Below are 24,682 nucleotides of genomic sequence, written 5' to 3'. Positions count from 1 at the left end.
ATACCAAGTGTGTATGGACACGAAAGCTCATACCAATAACAAACTTAGTTGGTCTCTAAGGTGCTACTGGAAGGAATATACAGTATTTAGGGAATGTGCTTGCTTTTCTTGTGCTTTAAAAAGGTAAAGGTAAAGGTACCCCTGCCCGTACGGGCCAGTCTTGACAGACTCTGGGGTTGTGCGCCCATCTCACTTAAGAGGCCAGGGGCCAGCGCTGTCCGGAGACACTTCCGGGTCACGTGGCCAGTGTGACAAAGCTGCATCTGGCGAGCCAGCGCAGCACACGGAACGCCGTTTACCTTCCCGCCAGTAAGCGGTCCCTATTTATCTACTTGCACCTGGGGGTGCTTTCGAACTGCTAGGTTGGCAGGCGCTGGGACCGAGCAACAGGAGCACACCCCGCCGCGGGGATTCGAACCGCCGACCTTTCGATCGGCAAGTCCTAGGCGCTGAGGCTTTTACCCACAGCGCCACCCGCGTCTTGTGCTTTAAGTATTGATAACTTTTTAAAACTGCTCCTGTGAGCGGCTTCTGAGCATAATTTGCTAAATATTCACTGGGCAATTTGCAGAATGGCCACAGGTTCCCCATCTGTGATGTAACCACATCAGGATTCATAGAAGTCAAGGTGATTTTAAGCAGAGGTTGGATGGCCACCTGTCATGGATGCTTTAGCTGAGATTCCTGCATTGGGGGGGGGTTTGAACTAGATGACCCGTGGATCCCTTCCAGCTCTAAGATTCTATGATTTTAGTGCCTTGGAATAGGAGCAACAAACTGATTATTCAAATACTGTCCCCAGCCTGGCTCCACCCTGAAGGCACACAAAAGAAATTTGTGTCAAGTTCTGGGGAGAAATTTGCCCATACTGTAGTCTTACTCATAAAGGTGGGAGAAGGAATATTTTCAAGAATTTTTAAAAAGAGGCTTTTCACACTTTAATGTTACAGTCCTGTTTTTTAATTGTGTATCTCGGTGGTTCTCAGCAGCAAAGCTCTTCACTTGAAACAAAACTTCAGAGGAACGCTTGTAGTAAAACATTTTAAAGATATTAAAGGATGGTGATTATTGGGAAAGGCCGCCGGAGGAGCAACTTTAGGAAAATAAGAAGCTGCTATTGACTCTCCCAGTCCCATTTACAGATGCCCAGGCTCTGCGTAATTTGAGGAACATTGCAACAGCGGTGTGATTTGGGGTTGCTGGCTTGCTTGCTTCGGAAGCCCCCCTGTGTTCTGACAAGGGGTGATCAGATCTCACCCAAGGACTACGGCGCTCATTCCCACGTTACAAAGTCACGTATCCTTACCCTTGCCTTGCCTGCTGCTGTAGCGACCTTACTCTACAAGCCTTAGCTGCATTCTTGGGGAATCTCCCCCTTTGCAGAAGAGCAGCGCCGGCTGTGGCGCTTTCCCCCTCCCACGCGGCTCAGTTCGCAACCCTGCCCTCTTTCCCCACGCGCGTGCAGTTGCGTGTATAGAAAACGGGTGGCGCCACCCTCCCGCATAGTAATTTGACATCTGTTTTATATATATATAACATGCCTTGCAGCTCCCCCAGACCCCGCGCAGAGGTTGCTGTTTTGTTTTGTTTTGATCCCCCTTCCCGCCTGCCTACTTTTTCTCTCTTTCCTCGCTGCAGCGACTGTTGTAGCGGGGTTTGCTTTTCTGCCGGCACAGGAAGGGGCTGGAAGTAGCTGGGGAGGAAGGAGGGCGGCGAGGGGTCGCATGGGGCGCTGCGATCGGAAATCGACTTTTTCTATGACTTTATTATTGGCCAGGAAAAACCCCCTTCGCCTGATGCGCCCAGTAGCTGATCGGCGCCTGCAGAGGGAGAGAAACCTTTCGGGTCTCCGCCCACTCCTGCGCGCCCGACCGAAGTGGAGACTGCGTGCCCACCTACTCCCTGGACTCAGCCCCCCAAGAGGGGAGCCAGCGATTAACTCCGGAACAGCCGGACACTCTAGGTAACTGTGGCGTGGGGCAGGACGGGGTCTCCGTCCCCTTTTCCTCCCGCTACGTTGCTGGAGAATGTCAGATCAGCTGACAATAGGTCATGATCTGAGAGCCATACGAGAGAGTTGTTTTGTTTTGTTTTCTGCACACTTGTGTAGTCCTTTCCCACGTGTTCCTCAAAAGGGACGGAAGGCGGCCTATGTAAAGGCGACCCTGCTTTATGCTCGCGACAACCTTGTGAGGTAGGCGAGGCTGGGATTGTGTGACCAGGCTGTGTTCACCTGCGTGGTGTTCCCCACATTTTCCCCAGTGGGACCCAATGCCTTTGGCCAAGGCACAGTCTGACCCCCTGCTTTGGTGATCCTCGTAGAACTCTGACCCAGTGGTTGCTATTAATTTGATTTTGAATTGATTTTAGAATATTGATTTTAGAATGCTGTGTTACTTTTATTGTTGTTAGCTGCTCTGAGCCCAGCTTCAGCTGGGGAGGGCGGGATATAAATAAAAATTATTATTATTATTATTATTATTATTATTATTATTATTATTATTCGATCTGCAGTTTCTTAACCCTAACAATCAGCCTAATGCAAATACAGTGGTACCTCGGATTACATACGCTTCAGGTTAAGAACTTTCTTCAGGTTGAGAACAGAAATCGTGCTCCGGCGGCACAGCAGCAGCAGGAGGCCCCATTAGCTAAAGTGGTGCTTCAGGTTAAGAACAGTTTCAGGTTAAGTACGGACCTCTGGAACAAATTAAGTACTTAACCCGAGGTACCACTGTATTTGTATTTGAAGATCACACCCTCCAGCCAGGCAAAAACTCTCAAGGAGGTTACAAAGCAGAGCCTGCCAGAAGGGGGCAGGTTGCCTCAGCGCCTAGGGCTTGCCGATCGAAAGGTCGGCGGTTTGAATCCCCGCGGCGGGGTGCGCTCCCGTTGTTCGGTCCCAGCGCCTGCCAACCTAGCAGTTCCAAAGCACAAAGTGCAAGTAGATAAATAGGTACCGCATACTAGCGGGAAGGTAAACGGCGTTTCCGTGTGCGGCTCTGGCTCGCCAGAGCAGTGATGTCACGCTGGCCACGTGACCCGGAAGTGTCTCCGGACAGCGCTGGCCCCCGGCCTCTTGAGTGAGATGGGCGCACAACCCCAGAGTCTGTCAAGACTGGCCCGTACGGGCAGGGGTACCTTTACCTTTACCTTTATGGCCTCTGGAGAGTCTTGGGGCGGTCCAGAATTCCCTACTGCACCCCAAGATCTAAGTTTCCCCATCCCTGAAACAGGCCTTTATAAAACACTCAGGTATCTTGCTGGAAAGGAGCTTGGGAAGTTGCCTAAATATTTGTCCATCTAGCAGCTGGCGCAGTGATGCCTACTCTGTCTGGCAGCAGGTCTCCAGCAGAGGCCTCTACCGCCCCCCCCATCACCTGCCTCCTGGTCCTTTTCAAACTGGAAATGCCAGGGACTTGAACCTGGGAACATCTGCCAAGTCCCTCCATCAAACTGAGAGGAGAAGCGCAGAGTTTGTGGCATGGAGTGTGCTGGATCCCTTCTTAAAATGAACCCTTTTGCTGTTTTTCTGTTTTTTTACATCACAGCCTGCCCCAACCCGGTGCATTCTGCTGAAAGAAGGAATGGCTACAGCAGAACCAGCTCAGGTAGGGGGGGGGGAGATCTTCAAATAATTCATTTTAGTAGTGGCAATTTCAACAAGGTTTCTAAGCCATCGTACCTGTGGAGCAATAAAGGTGGGCATCTCAAGAGTTGGGATTTGAGTACCAGGAAGGGGAACATTGATCAGTCCTCTGGGGCACAATCTAGTTGGGTTGGTTGGTTGGTTGGTTTGAATGCAGTAGTAGTTTCATGTGCTTCTCATTCATTCAGAAAATATGTAGACTAGGGTTGGGAAGCCTTCGAACCTTTAAATCCCATCAGCCCCAACCAGCACGGTCAGAGTTGATGAGAATCCAACAACGTATTGAGGACCAGAGTTTCCCCACTTCTGAAGTATAGGGTTGTGGTCTTAGACATGTTGCCATATGCAGATGATACCCAGCTCTACATCTCTTTTAAATCAGAACCAGTGAAGGTCCTGTGTGAGTGTCTGGAGGCGGTTGGAGGATGGATGGCAGCTAACAGATTGAGGTTGAATCCTGACAAGACAGAAGTACTGTTTTGGGGGGACAGGGTGTGGGCAGGTATGGAGGACTCCCTGGTCCTGAATGGGGTAACTGTGCCCCTGAAGGACCAGGTGCACAGCCCGGGAGTCATTTTGGACTCACAGCTGTCCATGGAGGCACAGGTCAATTCTGTGTCCAGGGCAGCTGTTTATCAGCTCCATCTGGTACGCAGGCTGAGACCCTACCTGCCCCCAGACTGTCTTGCCAGAGTGGTGCATGCTCTGGTTATCTCCCGCTTGGACTACTGCAATGCACTCTATGTGGGGCTACCTTTGAAGGTGGCCCAGAAACTACAACTAATCCAGAATGCAGCAGCTAGACTGGTGACTGGGAGTGGCCGCCAAGACCATATAACACCAGTCCTGAAAGACCTACATTGGCTCCCAGTACATTTCCGAGCACAATTCAAAGTGTTGGTGTTGACCTTTAAAGCCCTAAACCAGGCATCCCCAAACTCTGCCCTCCAGCTGTTTGTTTTGAGACTACAACTCCATCATCCCTAGCTAACAGGACCAGTGGTCAGGAATGATGGGAATTGTAGTCCCAAAACAACTGGAGGGCCGAGTTTCGGGATGCCTGCCCTAAATGGCCTCGTCCCCAGTATACCTGAAGAAGCGTCTCCATCCCCATCGTTTAGCCTGGACACTGAGGTCCAGCTCCGAGGACCTTCTGGCAGTTCCCTCACTGTGGGATGTGAGGTTACAGGGAACCAGGCAGAGGGCCTTCTTGTTGGTGGTGCCCACCCTGTGGAACGCCCTCCCATCAGATGTCAAGGAAATAAACAACTATCTGACTTCTAGAAGACATCTGAAGGCAGCCCTGTGTTGGGAAGTTTTTAATGTTTGATGTTTTATTCTGTTTTTAACCTGTTGGACGCCACCCAGAGTGGCTGGGGAAACCCAGCCAGGTGGACGGGGTATAAATAAATTACTATTACTATTATTACTATTATTATTATTTTATTTCATTTCATAATTATAGTTATTTTATATTACTATCATCTTTTCATGACACAGGAATTTAGGATTTTGTTAGTGTGGAACACACAGACCCCTGGGCACAGGAAGGCTACGCCCTGCCGCCATCCTGGTGCGATTGTTGTTAATACAGCAGACAGTGAGCTTAGGAGAGCTGGTGTGGTGTAGTGGTTAAGAGCGGCGGACTCGTAATCTGGTGAACCGGGTTCGCTTCCCTGCTCCTCCACATGCAGCTGCTGGGTGACCTTGGGCCAGTCACACTTCTCTGAAGTCTCTCAGCCCCACTCACCTCACAGAGTGTTTGTTGTGGGGGAGGAAGGGAAAGGAGAATGTTAGCCGCTTTGAGACTCCTTCGGGTAGTGATAAAGCGGGATATCAAATCCAAACTCTTCTTCTTCCTTGTTGCTTTAGGAGCTGGGCACACCTGAGGAGGAGGAGGAAGAAGAAAAGTTTGGATTTGACGAAGAAGGGGAGAAAACAGTGCACCTGTCTCACCCTGACCAAGCAACCCCCACGAATGATACTGCAGTAGGGGAAGTAGAGGACTGTGCAACATCCCCAGGTAAAAAGCCCCAGTTATTTCTGTCTTTCTGTGAGCCACTGCATCACCCTTGGCTTTGCTGCACTAGGACCTCCCTCAAACTCTTTAGTTCTGGGTTTCTCCCGACATGACGGACCTCTGAAGTAGCTCAAGCGCTCTGGACAGATTGCCTGCACTTTGTCCCATGTGGCAGTCAGATGCAAATCTAAGGGACGCCAACGATTGGACATCCTTTCTTGGAGATAAAGAAATGCACGCTAGGTAATATCATTTTCAGCTGCTATTTTTAAACTTCTGGGGTTTGGCTTTGTTGTCGTTTTTTTTTAATGAGCCAAACCTTTGTTGTGTGTCGGCTTTTTGAAACATGCACACAATGACTGGAAGAAAAAGTTTTACTTTAGGACAGGGGTTCTCAAACTGTGGTTCGCAGGCTACCAGAGATCTGTGAGTTTCATTCTGGTGGTCTGCGACGTGTCTGTGGTTTCGTGGTTGAGGATGGGAGGCGGACATCCATTCACTCTGACTGGGGCTGATGGGAATTGGAGTCCACTCATAACTGGAGGACTACGGGTTCTCCATCCCTGGGCAAACAGGAAGGATTTAACTGGAGCTCTTGCAGAGAAAAGGTGTCAGGTATATATATTCCTGTGCACAAATCGTTGCATCCAACTGAATAACTGCATGTAGAACGACTTCTCTGACCAAATTTCTTCTCTCTCTTCTACCCACTTGCTCCCAAATCTTCTGTGGGAGTTCCCCCATCCCTCCCACAGCAGATTTGGGAATGGTCCACGGGTGTTTGGAGTTGAGATGCACTTTAGGAAGTTGTTCTGCACATGCAAGGACTTACCGTATTTTTCGCCCTATAGGACGCACTTTTCCCCCTCCAAAAATGAAGGGGAAATGTGTGTGCGTCCTATGGGGCGAATGCAGGCTTTCGCTGAAGCCTGGAGAGCGAGAGGGGTCGGTGCGCACCAACCCCTCTCGCTCTCCAGGCTTCAGGAGAGCCGCACCGCCAGCCCCACAAGCTCGGGGGACAGCGGGGAGGCACAACGCGCCTTTCCCGCTGTCCCCCGACTTGGTTAGAAGGCTGGCGGGGGGGGGGGAGAAGCCTGCTCCTCCCCGTCGCCAGCCCCGCAAACTCGGGGGACAGCGGGAGGCGCAGCGTGCCTTTCCCACTGTCCCCCGACTTGGTTAGAAGGCTGGCGGAGGGCTTCCCCCTCCTCCAGCCCCGCAAGCTCCCAGAGCAATGCCAATGCTGCATGCAGCTTCGGCATGGCTCTGGGTCCCGGGCTGGGGGAGGGGGAAGCTCCGCTTTCCCCGCCCCCAGCCCCACAAGCTCCCAGAGCGATGCCAAAGCTGCACGCAGCTTCGGCGTCGCTCTGGGTCCTGTTCTGGGGGCTGGCGTCGGGGGAAGCCCGAGCTTCCCCAGCCCCACGCCTGGGGGGGAAATAATTTTTTCCCCTTTATTCCCCCCCCCCAAATCTAGGTGCGTCCTATGGGCCGGTGCGTCCTATAGGGCGAAAAATACGGTAGTTGAATGCACGTGCAGCCTCTCAGAAAAGAATTCTGGTATTTACCTGGCAGGAGATTCTGTCTATCAAAAACAGGATCTCCAAGTTCTGCTGGGGGTGCCCAACCAGAAGGAGAAGAAACGGCCTGGGGGCTTTATCTCCAGTACTCAGAGGAAGCCAAGGGCCCAAGAGATAGTGATGATTCAAATGGAGACCATAGCTGGGAATCTCAGGCAGTCCTTGTGAGCTCTCCTTGCCCAGTACCATCTCACCCAGGTCAGGAGCTCACAGAGCAAACAATGGATTCCTGGAGGTTTTTGGGCTTTGTGTTGTTTTGTTTTGCAAGATTTATATGCCGTTCAAATAGAATAGTATAAAATATTCATTTTTTAAAAGATAAAATAGACTTAAATAACAGCACACATAATAAAACTACCCAAATAGGAGTAAAAATCAAGTGATTCTGTGAAAACTTCATGTTTGGGTGGGCTTGCCAAAACAAGGGAGTTTGTAGCAGGCATCCAAAACAAGGCCTTGCATCTAAAGCAGCGCTAAGTTACCTGCACCATCTGTGCAAGATGCTCTTGGACTACAACTGCCATCATTCCTGATGATTAGACATGCACACTGGGGCTGACAGGAGTTGTAGAGTCCAGCAAGATCTGGAGGGGCATGGGTTTGCCATGTCTGACTTCTAGAATCAGGCCTTTGGAGTCCCTGCCATTCCGGCCGCTGTGGTAACGGGAGCCATTTTGGGCTTTACGATATGATACGAAACGATACAATACGATAATCTTTATTGTCATTGTCCCATACAGAACAACAAAATTGAAAATCTACATCAGACATTCAGAAACCAACAAGCCTGCTATCCCAGCCTGGTTAACCCCCTAAAAACTCTGATACCCCATAATTAAATACAATATACTCCCATAGAGACTACCTTATAGGTAAAGGTAAAGGGACCCCTGACCATTAGGTCCAGTCGTGACCGACTCTGGGGTTGTGGCGCTCATCTCGCTTTACTGGCAGAGGGAGCCGGTGTACAGCATCTGGGTCATGTGGCCAGCATGACTAAGCCGCTTCTGGCGAACAAGAGCAGCACACGGAAACGCCATTTACCTTCCCGCCGGAGCGGTACCTATTCATCTACTTGCACTTTGACGTGCTTTCAAACTGCTAGGTTGGCAGGAGCAGGGACCGAGCAACGGGAGCTCACTCCGTCGTGGGGATTCGAACCGCTGATCTTCTGATCGGCAAGTCCTAGGCTCTGTGGTTTAACCCACAGCGCCACCCGCATCCCTCAGAGACCACCTTACACTGCATTTAAAACCCTAATCACATTTGAATAGAAACTGTTTCTCAGGCGGCTAGTCCTGGTCTTTATAACCCTGTACCTTCTTCCAGAAGGCAAAAGCTGAAAGAGATCATTTCCGGGGTGCGCACTATCCTGCACTATCTCTGCAGCTTTCTTATGGCACCTGGAAGCATAGATTTGATCCAAGGTAGGGAGAATGCACCCAATTATTCTCTCCGCAGTCTTTACAACCCTGGATAACATTGTTTTCCCCCTGACCGTGCAGCTCCCAAACCATACACACAGACCATAAGTTAATACACTCTCAACAGTACAATGGTAAAATGCCATCAACAGGTCCTTTGAGAGATTATTTTTTCCGGAGGATTCTCCGGAATCTGTGAATGACACATTCATGTGGGTTTCTTTTCAGAGAGTGAAAACAAGGAAGAGTACCCAGAGACTGTGAGGTCTCACATGGCCTGTGGAAGAAGGGGGTCCTCAGACGCTAAGCGAGATGAAAGCTTCCTCAGAGAGAGCTGGGCTTGCCCTCCTCCCTATATGGAGGTTCTTGGGGGCCCTCAGGACTGTGCGACCCACCAGGGGCTCAGTAACCATCACAAAGAGCGTGGGAAGATCCTTAAGGCCCGGCCCCCCAACCTCATTAGCCGCCAGAGACTTCACGGGAGCATGAAGCTCCACCGCTGTGCCGACTGCGGGAGAGGCTTTGGCCTCCTCTCGAACCTCATCCGCCACCAGAGGACCCACGTCGGGGGGAAGCCCTACAAATGTCCCGACTGCGGGAAAGAATTTGGCCACAGCTCGGCCCTCATCACTCACCGGCGCATCCACACCGGGGAGAAGCCGTACGCGTGCAACGAATGCGGGAAAAGCTTCAACGTGGTGTCGAACCTTCTGCGCCACCAGAGGAGCCACACGGGAGAGAAGCCGTACCAGTGCCCCGACTGCGGGCGCTGCTGCAGCCAGAGGTCTCACCTGGTCACTCACCTGCGCCTCCACACCGGGGAGAGGCCTTACCGGTGCCTGGAGTGTGGGAAAAGCTTCAACGTCAGCTCCGACCTTATCAAACACCGGAGAATCCACACGGGCGAGAAGCCTTACGAGTGCCGCTACTGCGGGAAGCGCTTCAGCGGCAGCTCAAACCTCATCACACACCAGAGGCTCCACACGGGCGAGAAGCCCTACGTCTGCCCAGAGTGCGGCAAAAGCTTCCCCATCAGCTCCAAGCTCATCGCTCACCAGAGAATCCACACCGTGGAGAAACCCTATGATGGCGCCGACTGGGGGAAGAATTTCCCCGAAAGGCCCCGCCTGGCCAGGCGCCAGCAGAGCCCGTACCGCCGAGAGAAACGCTTCAAGTGTGGCGACTGTGGGAAGAGTTTCACCACCAGCTCCTACCTTATCACTCACCAGCGCACCCACACGGGGGAGACCCCTTACATCTGCAGGGACTGTGGGAAAAGCTTCACCGTCATCTCCAACCTTGCCAGACACCAGAGAATCCACACGGGAGAGAAGCCCTACCAGTGCCCGGACTGCGGGAGGAGCTACAGCCAACGGGCCCACTTGACGACGCACCTCAGAGTCCACACGGGAGAGAAGCCTTACGTCTGCGCCGACTGTGGGAAGAGCTTCAACGTCAACTCGTCCCTCACAAAACACCGGAGAATCCACACGGGCGAAAAGCCCTACATGTGCCCTGACTGTGGGAAAACGTTCAGCCAGAGCTCCAACGTCATCACGCATCGAAAGCTCCACCATGGAGAGAGCCTCCTCGGTGGCCCCACAAGGATCCTTCAGATCAAATAGAACTTCCCATCTCTACCTAGTGACTGGTGCCTCTCTGTGTGGGATGTGAAACACAGAGCAGTCAAATACAACATTCCTAGAGTGGATATAAAGAGGGGGTATCTGGACCAGCCAGTCGGAACTTCCTGTTTCCACCTAAACTGGGACAAACTTTCTCTACATGTGACCAGTGGTGGGCGTGACCTCACCTGTGCAGGTAACAAAATAGCACAGGGGAGGCAGCCATCTCTCTCTCTGACTCCATTCGTCGAAGAAGCAACTGTTGAATGGTCTCTTTAAATTTGATGGTTCATTATTGTTCCACAAGATGTGTACTTCTTTAAAGGCCAGAGAAAATAACGTGACCTAGTTTTAAAGCCAGGGCGATAATTAATTTGGCTGTCAGCGGCCAGCAAGTAGGAATAAGAAAACTGCCAAAGAAATGTGGGACAGTCTTGCAGCAATACATATTAGAAGCGGCTGTACCAGACAAAGTTGCAGCCTGGTGGTGATTTGGTGGCACACTTGAGATGTCTGGAGACGATACACAGTGAATTGATTCGAAGGGACATGGAGATACCTGATATTCAGTATGTATTTACCATTCTTTGTTCCCTTAATGAGGACTTTGATGGTGTAGCTAGCCAGATATCTGCCATTCCACCAGCACAATTAACTGTGGAAGGGGTAACAGCAAGATTAATGGGCGAGCTGGACAGAAGGGAGGCTTGCGTGATAAGCACTCCTATTTCCAGAAATAATGAGGAACGCCGTATGCAAACTTGTGGTGATACAACTGCATTTAAAGCTGCCAAGAGTTGTTGGTTCTGCAATAAACAAGGACATTTTGCAAAGGACTGCAGATCCAAAAGAAAGCAAAGTACTCCTAAGTCTGCTTCTGTTCGTCAATCACAGTCGTCAGCTGAGCAGCCAACATCATATCATAAAGACAGAAAGGAGCCGTGAGCTTTTCATGCTCGGACAACAGATCATAAAAGAATTAAAGGTGCCAAGTGGAATAGCTAACAGCAACATCTTCTCAGTCTGAGATGCTCTCTTGGCTTCCAGCCAAGAGAGGACAAAGGAACTATCTCCTTATGGGATAGATTCCAGGTCTATATATTTTGTAACTTAAGTCTGCCTTCTGGGATCCATCTGTGAACAGAATGTGAGTAAACTATTTTATACTTTTATACAAGACTGTGTCGTGTCTAATCTTTTTAAGAGGGAATAAAGGGAAAATTACCAGGAAACTTATTTTAGAGGCTTATACAAGCCTGGCAAACGTTATCCGCTGTACAGTACAAGTTTAAAAAGGGAATGTTGTTGTCGTTTAGTCGTGTCCGACTCTTCGTGACCCTATGGACCAGAGCACGCCAGGCACTCTTGTCTTCCACTGCCTCCCGCAGTTTGGTCAAACTCATGCTGGTAGCCTCGAGAACACTGCCCCACCATCTCGTCCTCTGTCGTGCCCTTCTCCTTGTGCCCTCAATCTTTCCCAGCATCAGGGTCTTTTCCAGGGAGTCTTCTCTTCTCACGAGGTAGCCAAAGTATTGGAGCCTCAGCTTCAGGATCTGTCCTTCCAGTGAGCACTCAGGGCTGATTTCCTTCAGAATGGAGAGGTTTGATCTTCTTGCAGTCCATGGGACTCTCAAGAGTCTCCTCCAGCACCATAATTCAAAAGCATTAATTCTTCGGCGATCAGCCTTCTATATGGTCCAGCTCTCACTTCCATTCATCACTACAGGGAAAACCATTGCTTTAACTATACGGACCTTTGTTGACAAGGTGATGTCTTTGCTTTTTAAGATGCTGTCTAGGTTTACCATTGCTTTTCTACCAAGAAGAAAAGGGAAAAAGGGAATGTTACTCTGCTAAATTATAGAACTTATTAACACAAGTTGGGAAGGATATAATTAAACAACATATGCTCTCCTGCCTCCCTGAACATTCCCACAGTCTGGGGGTCTGGCTGCCTTTGAGGAACTTGACAGTCTTTTCTTGCCTTGTCCTGACTTTGGAACACATCCTGTGGAAATGCATGAAGCCTTCCCAAGTGTGCCCAGTCGCTTGTTCCTCACTGAGTTTGAGATACAATTAGGCGCTCAGGTAGAGTAAATAAACACCTGCAAACTTGCATTTCATCACCAACCAGAACCTCCAGCTGAACAGAGTCCTTTTGTGTGGGATCTGCCTCAGCCAGCCTTTTGCTCAGTATATATCAAGGAATCATGACAGGCTGGATCCTTGGATCCCCTGGTGACTTCAAGAAAGGCTTTCCTCCCAAATCATTTTGTCTTTCTAATCAGAAGAGAATCCACTATTGAGAATGACCTCTCTCTGCTCTGGTGACATGTGGGGGAAATGTTCAAACATCGTACATGATACTGGCGACTCTCTTACGCATTCCCACAAAGGAGAAGTTATCTTTAAGGCTTCTGACAGAAAGTGCTGTTGCACCTTTGACCGTCCCCAGTTGTCATTTCAGGGAATTAGGATGCGCGGCTGACCCTGAACATCTGGTAGGGCTCTTTGGATCTGAAGCATAGCTTTGCGGCCCTTGCTCATCTGGTAACTGGAAGAGAAAAAGACTCTTCAGTAAAAATGGCTTCCTTGATTTTATGCCTCCAACCTGTTTGCTGGAATTAGAGAGGACAAAGATCTCAGAAAACATTTTCAGGTGGGGGAGTAAATGGGGAAAGTCTTGACTTTGGTGCCTGTCGTATGGCAATAAAAGGATGCTTTTGTTAGTAATTATGTACTTTCTTAAATAGCAGTGATGGTTGCCGAACTACTATTGTCACTGCATTGCTCAATGTGGAGTAGCCATTTTGCAGTTTATACAGCAACTGAGTTAGCAGGGTGATCGCAATAATCCCTGCAATAATAAATATACAGTGTGAAGGGTGGGCAACCTAAACAGAGCAGTTCTTAGGCTTCCCAAGGAATGAGAATTTACTGTTAAATCACTGAGAACTGTAGCTCTGTGAGGGGGTCTCCAGGTAACTCTCAGCACCCTTAACAAACTACAGTTCCCAGGATTCTCTGGGGAAGCTATGACTGTTTAAAATGGTATGACGTCGCAGATGGAGTCTTAAGTTCAGCTACCCAGCACGTGCCATAAATGCCTGCTTATAGCCCTCCAAATGTCATCAGACTCCAACTTCCTTCAGTCCCAGCTGGTCAGGGATGATCACAGTTGGAGTCCAGCAGGGTGGATTTGATTTAAATCACTCATCAGTAAGACTGGATTTAAATCTTTTTTTTTTTTACAGAAAGACTCATTATTTCTGGTATAATCTTAATATTTACAACCAGAGGAAGGTTTCATTTTTGGAATAATTAATTTTCAGAGTAGTTTTTACAGTTATATCAAAAATTACTGATTTAGTTAAACTATTAGAAATACATAGATAATTATGAAATTATTGTGAGGTTTAATAAGTTAACTGTTTATATTTGGACAACTTTTCTGCTGTACTTTATTGGAAGGAAAATATAATTGGTTCCTTAATAACAATTTAAACAATTTATTTAACTAAAACAATAACATCATAGCATATGTATCCATGTTTGTTAACTGATGTGGTTAAACTTTGTTGTTGTTGTTTTTTAAAAAAACTTAGACTGAGTTTTAGCACACATGAAAAACTTAAAACAAATCCTTATTTCCTGAGGAATAGCCTTTGGACTATAATGTAACAATAGAAAACTAACTTTTGAAATATTTTTCCTCCAAAAGCATTTTATTTTAAAAATCTTATTTAAATAAAAAAAAATCTGATTTTAAAAAATCATTGATTTTTTCCCCACCCTGGAGTCCAGCAATTCCCTGGTTTCAGGAAATGCATCTGCCTTTCACAGTTTAATGGTTTACTCTGGAGATCGCTGCGTAAGACGAATGTGGCTGCTGCTCCAAATCTCTGAAGCAGTTCTTCCACGCTGTAACTGATTTTTGCCAGAGCAACAGTTTCCAAACAGCAAGGATCTTTCAAATACTGCTCTGAAACATGAACAAATTTACACCAAGGAACTCCAAACATACCGTATCTGGTATGTTGTCCTACGCTAAAGAAAGTCCAGATCTGCCAGGGGTACCAACTTGAATAAAATATGGGGGGGGGGCAAGTAAGCACCGCCCTGCATAATCGATTACATGATGCAGCACACACACACCCCATTTGAATGGCAATGTCCATCAACTGGGGAGGGGCGGATGGTCCCCTCAAATATTCCATGGGATACTGAAGGGACCTTAGCCCCTAGGAGTTGGCTCCTATGAGTTTTGCCCTCTATGCTTAGTCAATAAGCTTTATGTAAATGTGCTTATCTTTCATAAACATCTATGGTTTGAATCTTTAATTGAAATCTACAGTGGTACCTCGGGTTACATACGCTTCAGGTTACAGACTCCGCTAACCCAGAAATATTACCTCGGGTTAAGAACTTTGCTTCAGGATGAGAACAGAAATCGTGCTCCGGTGGCGCGGCAGCAGCGGGAGCCCCATTACCTAAAGTGGTGCTTCAGGTTAAGAACAATTTCAGGTTAAGAACGGACCTCCGGAACGAATTAAGTACTTAACCTGAGGTACCACTGTACTGTATTGAGTGGCAGGGGATATTTATGGTGGTGTGATGGTTAAGAGTATCAGACTAGGACCAGGGAGATAAAGGTTCAAATCCCCACCTTCCCACATAAGTCACGAAGCGACCCTGAGCTGCTCACCATCTCTCAGCCTAATCTACCTTGCAAGGCTGTTGTGAGAATAAAATGGGGGGGGGCATGTACCACCCTGAAGTCTCTGGTCACGACTGTCCTTTTTCATCCTGTGCTTTTTGGAATGACTGAAGATTTCTACAGCCGGATGCAACTATTGTTTTGCTGCTGGATCCTACCCTTTCTCCAAAGATCCTAGAAGCTGGAAGTTGGCCAGAGCAGGGATTCCTTTCCAGTTGTCAAAGCCCTGTGAAAGACCCTTTGCCTCTCCCAGAATAAATTATGGAAGTAGATGCAAATTGATTATGCATAGCATATAGGGACTGCAGGGTTCACAGAATCTAAATGGGGTGTACAGTATATTACAACGCACACTGCCAAAGATGGCAGTAACACAACAATATCAAGACCTGATTTGCCTACCACTTCCCCCCGCCCCTTCATAAGAGGGTCTGGCCATCCATTCCTCCTCATAAGGAAGCTGTGCCTGGAGGAAGAACTGTGAGGGGAGAGACTCCTTCCACCTGCCTTGCCCCACCCTCTGCTTCTCAATGTGTATTGTATTGTTTTATGTACTGTGGCTTGCTGTTTTATTGATTATAGTTTAGATATTTTTGTAACTGTTGAGTGGATTTCTGTTCAACATTTATATGTTGATATTATTACTTTATACTATTCTAATGATTGTTAAGGGACGCGGGTGGCGCTGTGGGTTAAACCACAGAGCCTGGGGCTTGCCGATCAGAAGGTCGGCGGTTCGAATCCCCGCGATGGGGTGAGCTCCCTTTGCTCGGTCCCTGCTCCTGCCAACCTAGCAGTTCGAAAGCACATCAAAGTGCAAGTAGATAAATAGGTACCGCTCCGGCCGTGCGCTGCTCTGGTTCGCTAAAAGTGGCTTAGTCATGCTGGCCACATGACCCAGAAGCTGTATGCCAGCACCCTCAGCCAATAAAGTGAGATGAGCCCTGCAACCCCAGAGTCGGTCACGACTGGACCTAATGGTCAGGGGTCCCTTTACCTTTACCTTAATGATTGTTGAATGTTACTTTTTTGATGGAGGTTGCCTATTTTAAAGTTATGTTTTATTACCACATTTTTGTATTGCATTAGATTGTTATAAGATGTACATTTTTTGTTTCTTCAGCTTGTAAACCGCCTTGAGTATTGTAAGATAGAAAGGCAGTATACAAATTAAAAATGATGACGATGAATGACATGGATGTCAGAAGGTCTGAGGCAGACAAAATATATTGCTTTTCACACAGGTTACGGGCATCATTACCACAAGATAATGTGCTTTGAATAAAAGTATAGTTTGTACACTATAGCCATATAAAATCTACAAGAACCCAAAATATCAGATCCATTTTGTTTTTTTAAATTTGTACTGCGACTCCAAGACATGCTATGTTCTGTGATTTTTGGTGCTGGCCAGAGCCAGAGGCGAGGTGCATGTAGAGTGAACTGTTTGCAAACATGATGATTTAATAAAATCAGCGCAGATCCAATCGTCATCCACACAGAATCGTAGAGTTGGAATGGGTCCAAGGGTCATCTAGTCCAACCCCCTGCAATGCAGAAATCTCAGCTAAAGCATCCATAATATAATCAGCATTTTCCTTCTATGCAATGCAATGACGGGGTTGGACGCTCAAAAGCAAGGCAGGGGCCACTCCTAAGCGAGTCTGTCTCTTTTCTGGAGGCTGCAGCATCTCATCTCAGGACGTCCCAACTCGGCTGCGTGCAAAATCGAGACACGATCCCCGCTCCTGGCTTCTCCATTCTGCAAAGGATCTATGGGTTAAAACCACCAGCGATCAGATTCCTAGAAGGCTCCAGGAAAAAACAAAAAATTAAGGAGGAAGGAAATAGCTAAAGCCACCTTCCTGTCCTACTTACTTCCCGTTCCCCAACCCTCTCTTCCGGCTAGAAATTTCCTTTGGGGGGGGGGGATAACATACAAATAAACAATAAATACAACCGCTGCGGATTGCAAAGGGTGCAAAACGGTGGATTTGGGGGGTCTGTCGGCTCATGCAAGAAGGAGAAGCCCTGGAGGCAAAGAAAAAGGAGACCAGAGACTGCAAAAGGGTCGCTGGAAGGTTTCCCAAAGCCCCACTCCAGATCAGAGCCTGTGTTGCTGATCCCCCACATCGTCCCTTGTCCGGATCCCCTCTCCAGATCCGGGCCAGAACAAGGTAATAAACAGGGGGGGGGGGATTAATTTCAGGTGCATATCTCTCATTCAGGTTAGCTGATCCATAGCGCCCTGTCATTCAAAGAAGGCGACTGGACCATCCCGGCTAGCAGTTTCTACACTGGGCTAGTTAGCAGCTCTCTCTGGTCATAACCATCACCCGCTGCCTAAGGTGTTTCAAGCTGGATCTGAGTCTTGGGATCTTTCCTGTGTAAAGTGCATTCTCTGCCACACAGAGGAGCTACAGGCTCCTCCACAAGCAGGATGTAGAAATGCAGGGTTTTGAGCCAATTTAGTCTGTAAAGGAGCTGTCCTGATCCGAATCAGCCCAGGGACCCAATCCTGCAAAACTGAGTGCCAGCAGCCTTTGGAGGCTCCCAGCCCTGGTGCTCAAGATCCTTTTAAGATCTTGACTCTGGGTCTTTAGATGCACAATCTGTGGGTTTTAGCGCTTAGCGAAGGCTTCTCTGTTACTGACTGGCAGTTCAAAACTGTGGCAGTGCTATTTTTATCTGGGTCCAGTTAAGCTCAAAATGTGGCAGCGTTAGGAACAAAGTGAGAGTGTCTATAATATAGCCAAATGTCATTGACATCTGGGTTTGAGGCAGTGTGTTCCTGTTACAAGTCCTTAAAGGAAGAATGTTGTTTTATTTATTTGTTTGTCTGTTTATTGAGGAAGGCATATCCAATGCTGAAAATCCAAACCCTGAGTTAGAATGGAAGCATAGACCTAAGAGCAGGAATGGGGAATCTGTGGCCATCCAGGTATTGTAGGGACTACAATTCCCATCATCCCTGACCACTGGTCCTGCTAGCTAGGGATGATGGGAGTTGTAGTCCAAAAGCAACTGGCAACCGAAGTTTGGCAAACCCTGTTTTAGGGAAACCCTGGAATGAAATAGGCTTTTCATGCTCAGGGCAGATGATGCCCTGTTGGAGCACTTGGATGCTGGACTCTTGAGCTTCCCTTGTCTGCATCTTGCACTCATACCATACGTACCTTGTTTTCTTCTCCCTGCTCATCTCATTCCTTTCATGCCACCATCTGCCCATCACACCAGTTGTTTCCCCCATGCAATACCTTTGGTTCCTTTTTCCTTGACCTCTGTCATTCTATTTAGCCAATATCCCCATTTGCCGTGCTCTCCATTAATGTTTCTCATCAGATAATTGTATTGGAACTGGAGGGTGCCTAACAGATTACCTAGTCCAGCCTCCTGCTCCAGGTGTCCTGCCATTGATGCTTTTCCAAACATATCCTCAAAACCTCCAAGGAAGAAGATATTGGAGAGCTGTAGCCAGTCAGTGTAGACAGGAACGGCTAACTTGTGGTCCTCCAGAGCTTATTGGACTCCAACTCCCATCACCCCCAGCAAGCAAGGCCAGTGTTCAAGGGGGGTTCGAGTTGAAGCCTAACAACCTTTGGAGTGCCACAAGTTAACCATTTTTGTGTAGACGATACTGAGCTAGATAGCCCAGCAGTCTGACTAATTATAGGGCACTTCCTATATTCCTACATTATGTCCTCCTTGAGATGACTAAAACTATCCACAGTACTTTTATATGTGAGTGCAGTCAGGTTACCTCGCCTTCCCTAGTACAGTGGTACCTCAGGTTACATACGCTTCAGGTTACAGACTCCGTTAACCCAGAAATAGTGCTTCAGGTTAAGAACTTTGCTTCAGGATGAGAACAGAAATCGTGCTCCGGGGGCGCAGCAGCAGCAGGAGGCCCCATTAGCTAAAGTGGTGCTTCAGGTTAAGAACAGTTTCAGGTTAAGTACGGACCTCCGGAACGAATTAAGTACTTAACCCGAGGTTCCACTGTACTCGGCTTGCCATTTTGGCAGCGGCTTTGCTGACATCTTGGGAGTAGAGTTCGCATTTCTCTCCAGATCCTGGTTGGCGGCCATTTTGGCCTGGTGTGCACCATGTGCAGTTATTGAAAAGCACGTTTCGTTTGCAGCTCCAGGAGTGCGGAGGGGAAACCCGATGGAAGAGCAGAACCCAGCAGGACCCCAAACAGAGGAGACATTAGAAGGAGGAGGAGGACATTTTCCTGTTTATCGGATTGGGAGCACTGAGGAGGTCCAAACTGAGGAAGGTCCACAAGATGCTAAGCAGATACCGGATGAGGCCGCGCCACTAGGTACTAAAAGGACTCCAGGTGAAGAGGCTGCGCAGGAGGCTCAGCAGGTACCTGATGAAGCAGGTCTGCAACAGGCCAGCCAGACAACTGACAAAAAACTCCAGCGGCCCCAGGACACCCAACATCAGGATTTCCAGAAGACAGCCAAGTCCCGGAGGAAGCTGCTGGTGCCTACCCGATGGGACCACACCAAATCTTTTCAGACTTCCTTCAGGAGAATAGCTGATGCCATCCAGTGGCCTCGAGAAGAGAGGAAGACCCAGAATCTGTTAGACCTCAGCGGAGAAGCCACTCAAGTCTATAAGACTCTGGGCTCCATTGGGCAAGTGGTGGACGAGGATGCCACCAGTTTGGAGTTATGGCGCCGGCGGTTCAGGCAGTTCTGCTACCTGGAAGCCGAGGGACCCCGAGAAGTTTGCAGCCGGCTCCAAGACCTTTGCTTCCGATGGCTGCAGCCCCAGAAACGCACGAAGGAGCAGATCCTGGAGCTGCTGGTCTTGGAGCAGTTCCTGGCCATATTGCCGCAGGAAATGCAGATCTGGGTCAGGAAGCGCGGACCGGAGACCTGTGCTCAGGCGGTGACCCTGGCAGAGATTTTCTCTTGGAAGCTGCAAGACCACGAGAGGTGGGATCAGCAGGTGAGAGTTCTGGAGAGGAGGTGACACCCTGTGGCCCTCCAGATATTGCTGGACTCCAACTCCCATCAGCCCCAGCTGGCATAGCCAAAGGTCAGGGGTGAAGGGAGCTGTAGTCTATTCACAACATCAGGAGTGCTGTAGGTTCCTCCATGTGTGGTGTAGTGGTTAAGAGTGGTAGACTCGTAATCTGGTGAACCGGGTTCGTGTCTCCGCTCCTCCACATGCAGCTGCTGGGTGACCTTGGGCTAGTCACACTTCTCTGAAGTCTCTCAGCCCCACTCACCTCACAGAGTGTTTGTTGTCGGGAAGGAAGGGAAAGGAGATTGTTAGCCGCTTTGAGACTCCTTGGGGTAGTGATAAAGCAGGATATCAAATCCAAATTCCTCTTCTTCTTCTTAATGGAATTGACTGCAGCTGTAGAAGGGCAGACAGCATGGCAGGGTTCAATTTATGAGTGGCCACTTGAGGGTTATGTTTCTCTCCTCTCCCGGACAACTAAATAGGTTGGGGTAGGAATCCAGTCTATTTCCTGTCATGCTGATCGCAAAGAGGCGGTCAGCCAGACCAGGCGGGTGAGGGTAGGGGAAGGTAACAGAAATTGATTTGGAGCTGGGACATTTGCCTTTCCAAACCCGTTGCTATGACCTGATGTCCCTCCTTTTGATTCAGGTGCCGGGGCCCTTTGAAAAAGTGGCTGTTAATTTCTCTAAGGTAGACCCCTTGAAGATGCAGCTGTACGTGGTGGCCATGCAGGACGATGAAAGGATAACCAGCTTGTTGGGTAAGGGGTGTTTTGTGTGGCGTGCCTGGATCATGTTACAAAGCTCAGGGTGGCGGGAGAGTGGGAAGGTAAGGCAGAACTCATTGGGGCTGGAAGGCTATGCTTAGTTTCCCCATCCCAATCTAGTCCAATTTTGTCTAGGCAGGGGCTCACCCTTGGCCCCCCAGCTCTGCTCCCACAGATCATTTTCATCTGGCATCGTTGGGGATCAAACTTGGGGCCTTCTGCTTGCAAACAATTTTTCCGTGCCATAGTACTACAACCCCTCTGTGGTGTTTGCCTCCTAGGTGGGTCATAAGGAAAGGGTTAAATGAGTGTGATGTGATTGGCCAGAGAGAAACTGATAGGAGGAGTTAGATAGAGTTAGAGTCGGAGTTGTGTGGAAGTTAGTTGAGAGTGGGGAGTTGGAGAAGGAAGAGGGAGGATATAAGTCTGTGGGTTGGTCGAGTTGTGTTGTGAGAGAGTGAGAGGAATTGTTAGGTGGAGTCAGGTAGATAGATGGGATAATCAGTTTGAAGTTCTTAGGAACGTATAGGACAGTTAAGGAACTAAGATTAAGAAACTGACAAGAAAAATTAACTGAAATCATAAGCTTGTTCATGCCTATAAAATAAACTTGATTATTTGTTACTGTTAACAACTGTCTGGACTCCGTGTGTACCCAAGGGAAATGGGTTGGTGGGAGTGAAGAAGCAATCACAGTGGTGGCACAGGGATCAATAGACTGTCAAATGTCCAGGGGCCCTGTGTGATCGCCACAGCCTCCCCAGAAATTCACTCTGTGGTTGTCTCTTTATTCCAGCAGGCAATGGCCAAGCGAGCGAAAGTGAGGAGGAGAATCTTCGGTTGGAAGTGGAGTACCGCAGGATGTCACTGGAAAGGGCTAAAGGGGGCGTCTTCCTATTTCCTGAGGTGGGAGAGGTGCCTGAAAATCAGCTGCTCACTGGAAGGAAAGTCTTCCAGTTTCTAGAGACTGAAGAGACATCAGGAAGCCAGCAGGCCCCAGAAAAACACCAGGGAAGGCTCCTGGAACAGGCAGCGAAAAAGGCCTTTCTTTCCGAAGGGGCGAAAAGTTTAAATGAGAGCACTTTACACGAGGGGCTTGAGGCAAGTCCTCGAAAAAAGACAGTCGCAGGGGAAAGCTGCAGCCAGAGTACCGACCCTCTTAAAAACTTGAATATCCAGGCCGGGAAAAAGTCATACAGATGCTCGTATTGTGGGAAAATCTTCAACCACGCCTCCGCTCATTTGGTCCACGAGAGGATCCACACAGGAGAGAAACCATATAACTGCCTGGAGTGTGGACAGAGCTTCAGTCGGAGATCGCACCTTACTAGACACCAGAGAATCCACACAGGCGAGAAGCCCCACACATGCTCAGAATGCGGGAAGCACTTCAGCCGGAGATCCCACCTTATTGAACACCAGAGAACCCACACGGGAGAGAAGCCGTTTGCCTGCTCCATCTGTGGGAAAAGCTTCAACTACCGCTCCCTCCTGAAAGAGCATGCAAGGATCCACACAGGAGAAAAGCCATACAAATGTTCAGACTGTGGGAAAAGCTTCAATCGGAGGGAAAGCTTTATAATACACGAGAGGACACACACAGGGGAGAAGCCGTATGAGTGCCTAGACTGCGGGAAAAGATTCAGTCAGCGATCAAACATTACTGCCCACGAGAAAACCCATATGGGAGAGGGGAAATGCAAGTGCTTAGAGTGTGGCAAGAGCTTCTGTAATTCAACCAGTCTCCTTAAACATCAGAGAATCCACACAGAAGAAAAAGCATAATAAATATGCAAGCACTGGCAGTAGAAAAACCTCTGGTTAGTGACCCACATTTTCTTAAAGAGTAAAAGCCAGGTAATTTCTGCAGGAAAATAACCTCAAGGTATGACCGTGCACAATTGTTCTACTTCAGAAAGTCGGCTGTTCGAATCCCCGCGCCAGGGTGAGCTCCCGTTGCTCGGTCCCTGCTCCTGCCACCCTAGCAGTTTGAAAGCACATTAAAGTGCAAGTAGATAAATAAGTACCGCTCCGGCAGGAAGGTAAACGGTGTTTCCGTGCGCTGCTCTGGTTTGCCAGAAGCGGCTTAGTCATGCTGGCCACATGACCCGGAAGCTGTGTGCCGGCTCCCTCGGCCAATAAAGCAAGATGAGCGCCGCAACCCCAGAGTCGGTCACGGCTGGACCTAATGGTCAGGAGTTCCTTTACCTTTACCTATGGCCTTACACAATTGTACCACTTCAGATGAAGGGTGGGAAATTTGTGTGACTGAGTGCACAACTTAAAAAAAAATAAAAAATAAAAAATATTACTTGTGGGCAGCTAGTATTGTAGGAAGAGAGGCTTTGCCCTGTCCTCTTACCTTATGTCCTAAACAATCAATGTGCAAGGTTTTTTTCCCCCAATGTGCAGGGCAATTCAAACATGTGATTTCCTCCACATTCATTCTGAAATAGCACACCCGCAAGAGGTCTGCATCATGGGTGTTCAACCGGCACATAGAAAACTTACAATGGAGAGAAGTCCTATAAAGACTTGACTCTGAAGGCTCAGAGGTTTCAGTCTGAGCTCAAACCATGTTTTATAAGACCAGGGGATGGGAGTAGAACTCAGATTCCAGTTGTCAGTGTGAGGCACTCAAACTTAGTACGTTTTTGTAAGCCCCAAAGTTTAAGACTCTCCAAACACCTTGACCCAGTTCAGATCATGAATCCTAGGTGTGACTCACTATCAGCATACAGTGGTACCTTGGATTACATACGCTTCAGGTTACATACACTTCAGGTTACAGACTCTGCTAACCCAGAAATAGTGCTTCAGGTTAAGAACTTTGCTTCAGGATGAGAACAGAAATCGTGCTCCGGCGGCGCAGCAGCAGCAGGAGGCCCCATTAGCTAAAGTGGTGCTTCAGGTTAAGAACAGTTTCAGGTTAAGTACGGACCTCCGGAACGAATTAAGTACTTAACCAGAGGTACCACTGTATCCACTCCACCTAAAGTTGTGTTTTGCAGATATTTGCTCTTGTTGCAAAGAGTCATTTTTCAGTATCCAAACACCTTGGGTTTAAGGGTAGTGGATCTTCGAGTTGCAGTTCAGTAGCTGAGGCTGCAGGGAGGGAGTTCTTAATTGAGAAGGCAGTGTTTTGCATGTGTGAAATCACATGAATCCTCCCCATTTCTTTTTTAAGCCCAACATTCACAGTTCCTTCCCCTGTTCCTCACCTGATCTCACCTTTTATGCCCTTTGTCAGGGCAACTGCTGTTACTAAAAAAAGGGGGGGTCATGTTCCAATTAAGGGTACATAACACAGAGCCTTGCAGACATTTTGTACTTCAACTCCCATAACCCCTTATTATTGGCTATGTTAGCTGGGAATGGGAGCTATAATCCAAAACATCTGGAGGGCCTCATGTTGGCTACAATGATTCAAAGAGAAACAACACAGCCATTCCACCCGAAAAGACATACCATGTCTTACAGAATGGTCTGGTGCATTACTGTCACACCTAGGTCTCTGCTTTCTGAAACAATCCTTTACTCTTCCGTAAGCCCCCAACAGGTACTTGAGCATCGGTCAAGAGACAAACAGAGATGATGTCATTGTAACTGGAGACAGTTAAGATGATGCAACCTTCATCTTACGCAAGTGATGGATGCCAATGGACAATATAGATGGAGAAGGATGGAGATTTGTGCTACAAATATGAGGTTTTTGTCCCTCTTCTCACTTTCTCCCCCAACCTCTTCTTACAGTCTGATACGCTCTGGCAAAATGCTTTGTGCTAATAAAATATCTTTGTACGGAGCTGAATTAATTGAGGGAGCGTTTGTTTTCTGGGACATCCAACACTGGAGCAAGTGAGACTTCCTTTCCCTTCTGTCCTCTGGAGAGACCAGATTCCCGAAGGACAAATTGCATATTGC

The 24,682-nt window shown here is 48.4% G+C and overlaps 1 protein-coding gene and 1 long non-coding RNA gene across 2 annotated transcripts in view; both read left to right on the top strand.

Moving 5' to 3' along the window:
* Positions 1-3,555: 3,555 nt before the first annotated feature.
* LOC128408723 (zinc finger protein 850-like) overlaps positions 3,556-24,682 on the top strand; it is a 38,835-nt gene continuing 17,708 nt past the window's right edge. Inside the window, exons 1-6 of the mRNA XM_053378747.1 lie at positions 3,556-3,611; positions 5,522-5,672; positions 8,896-10,290; positions 19,151-19,971; positions 20,641-20,752; positions 21,555-22,487. Of these exons, the coding sequence (XP_053234722.1) occupies positions 3,588-3,611; positions 5,522-5,672; positions 8,896-10,290; positions 19,151-19,971; positions 20,641-20,752; positions 21,555-22,487 (3,436 nt within the window). The 5' untranslated portion in view covers positions 3,556-3,587. The remainder of the gene's footprint in view (positions 3,612-5,521; positions 5,673-8,895; positions 10,291-19,150; positions 19,972-20,640; positions 20,753-21,554; positions 22,488-24,682) is intronic.
* LOC128408967 (uncharacterized) lies at positions 10,696-13,025 on the top strand. The gene is made up of 2 exons (XR_008329168.1): positions 10,696-11,567; positions 12,116-13,025. It is a non-coding gene; the product is annotated as an uncharacterized LOC128408967 (long non-coding RNA).

The sequence above is a fragment of the Podarcis raffonei genome, chromosome 2 (assembly GCF_027172205.1).
Source record: "Podarcis raffonei isolate rPodRaf1 chromosome 2, rPodRaf1.pri, whole genome shotgun sequence".
Classification (NCBI taxonomy): Eukaryota; Metazoa; Chordata; class Lepidosauria; order Squamata; family Lacertidae; genus Podarcis; species Podarcis raffonei.
Note: the sequence above shows the minus strand (reverse complement) of the source record. Positions and strands in the feature narration are given on the sequence as shown.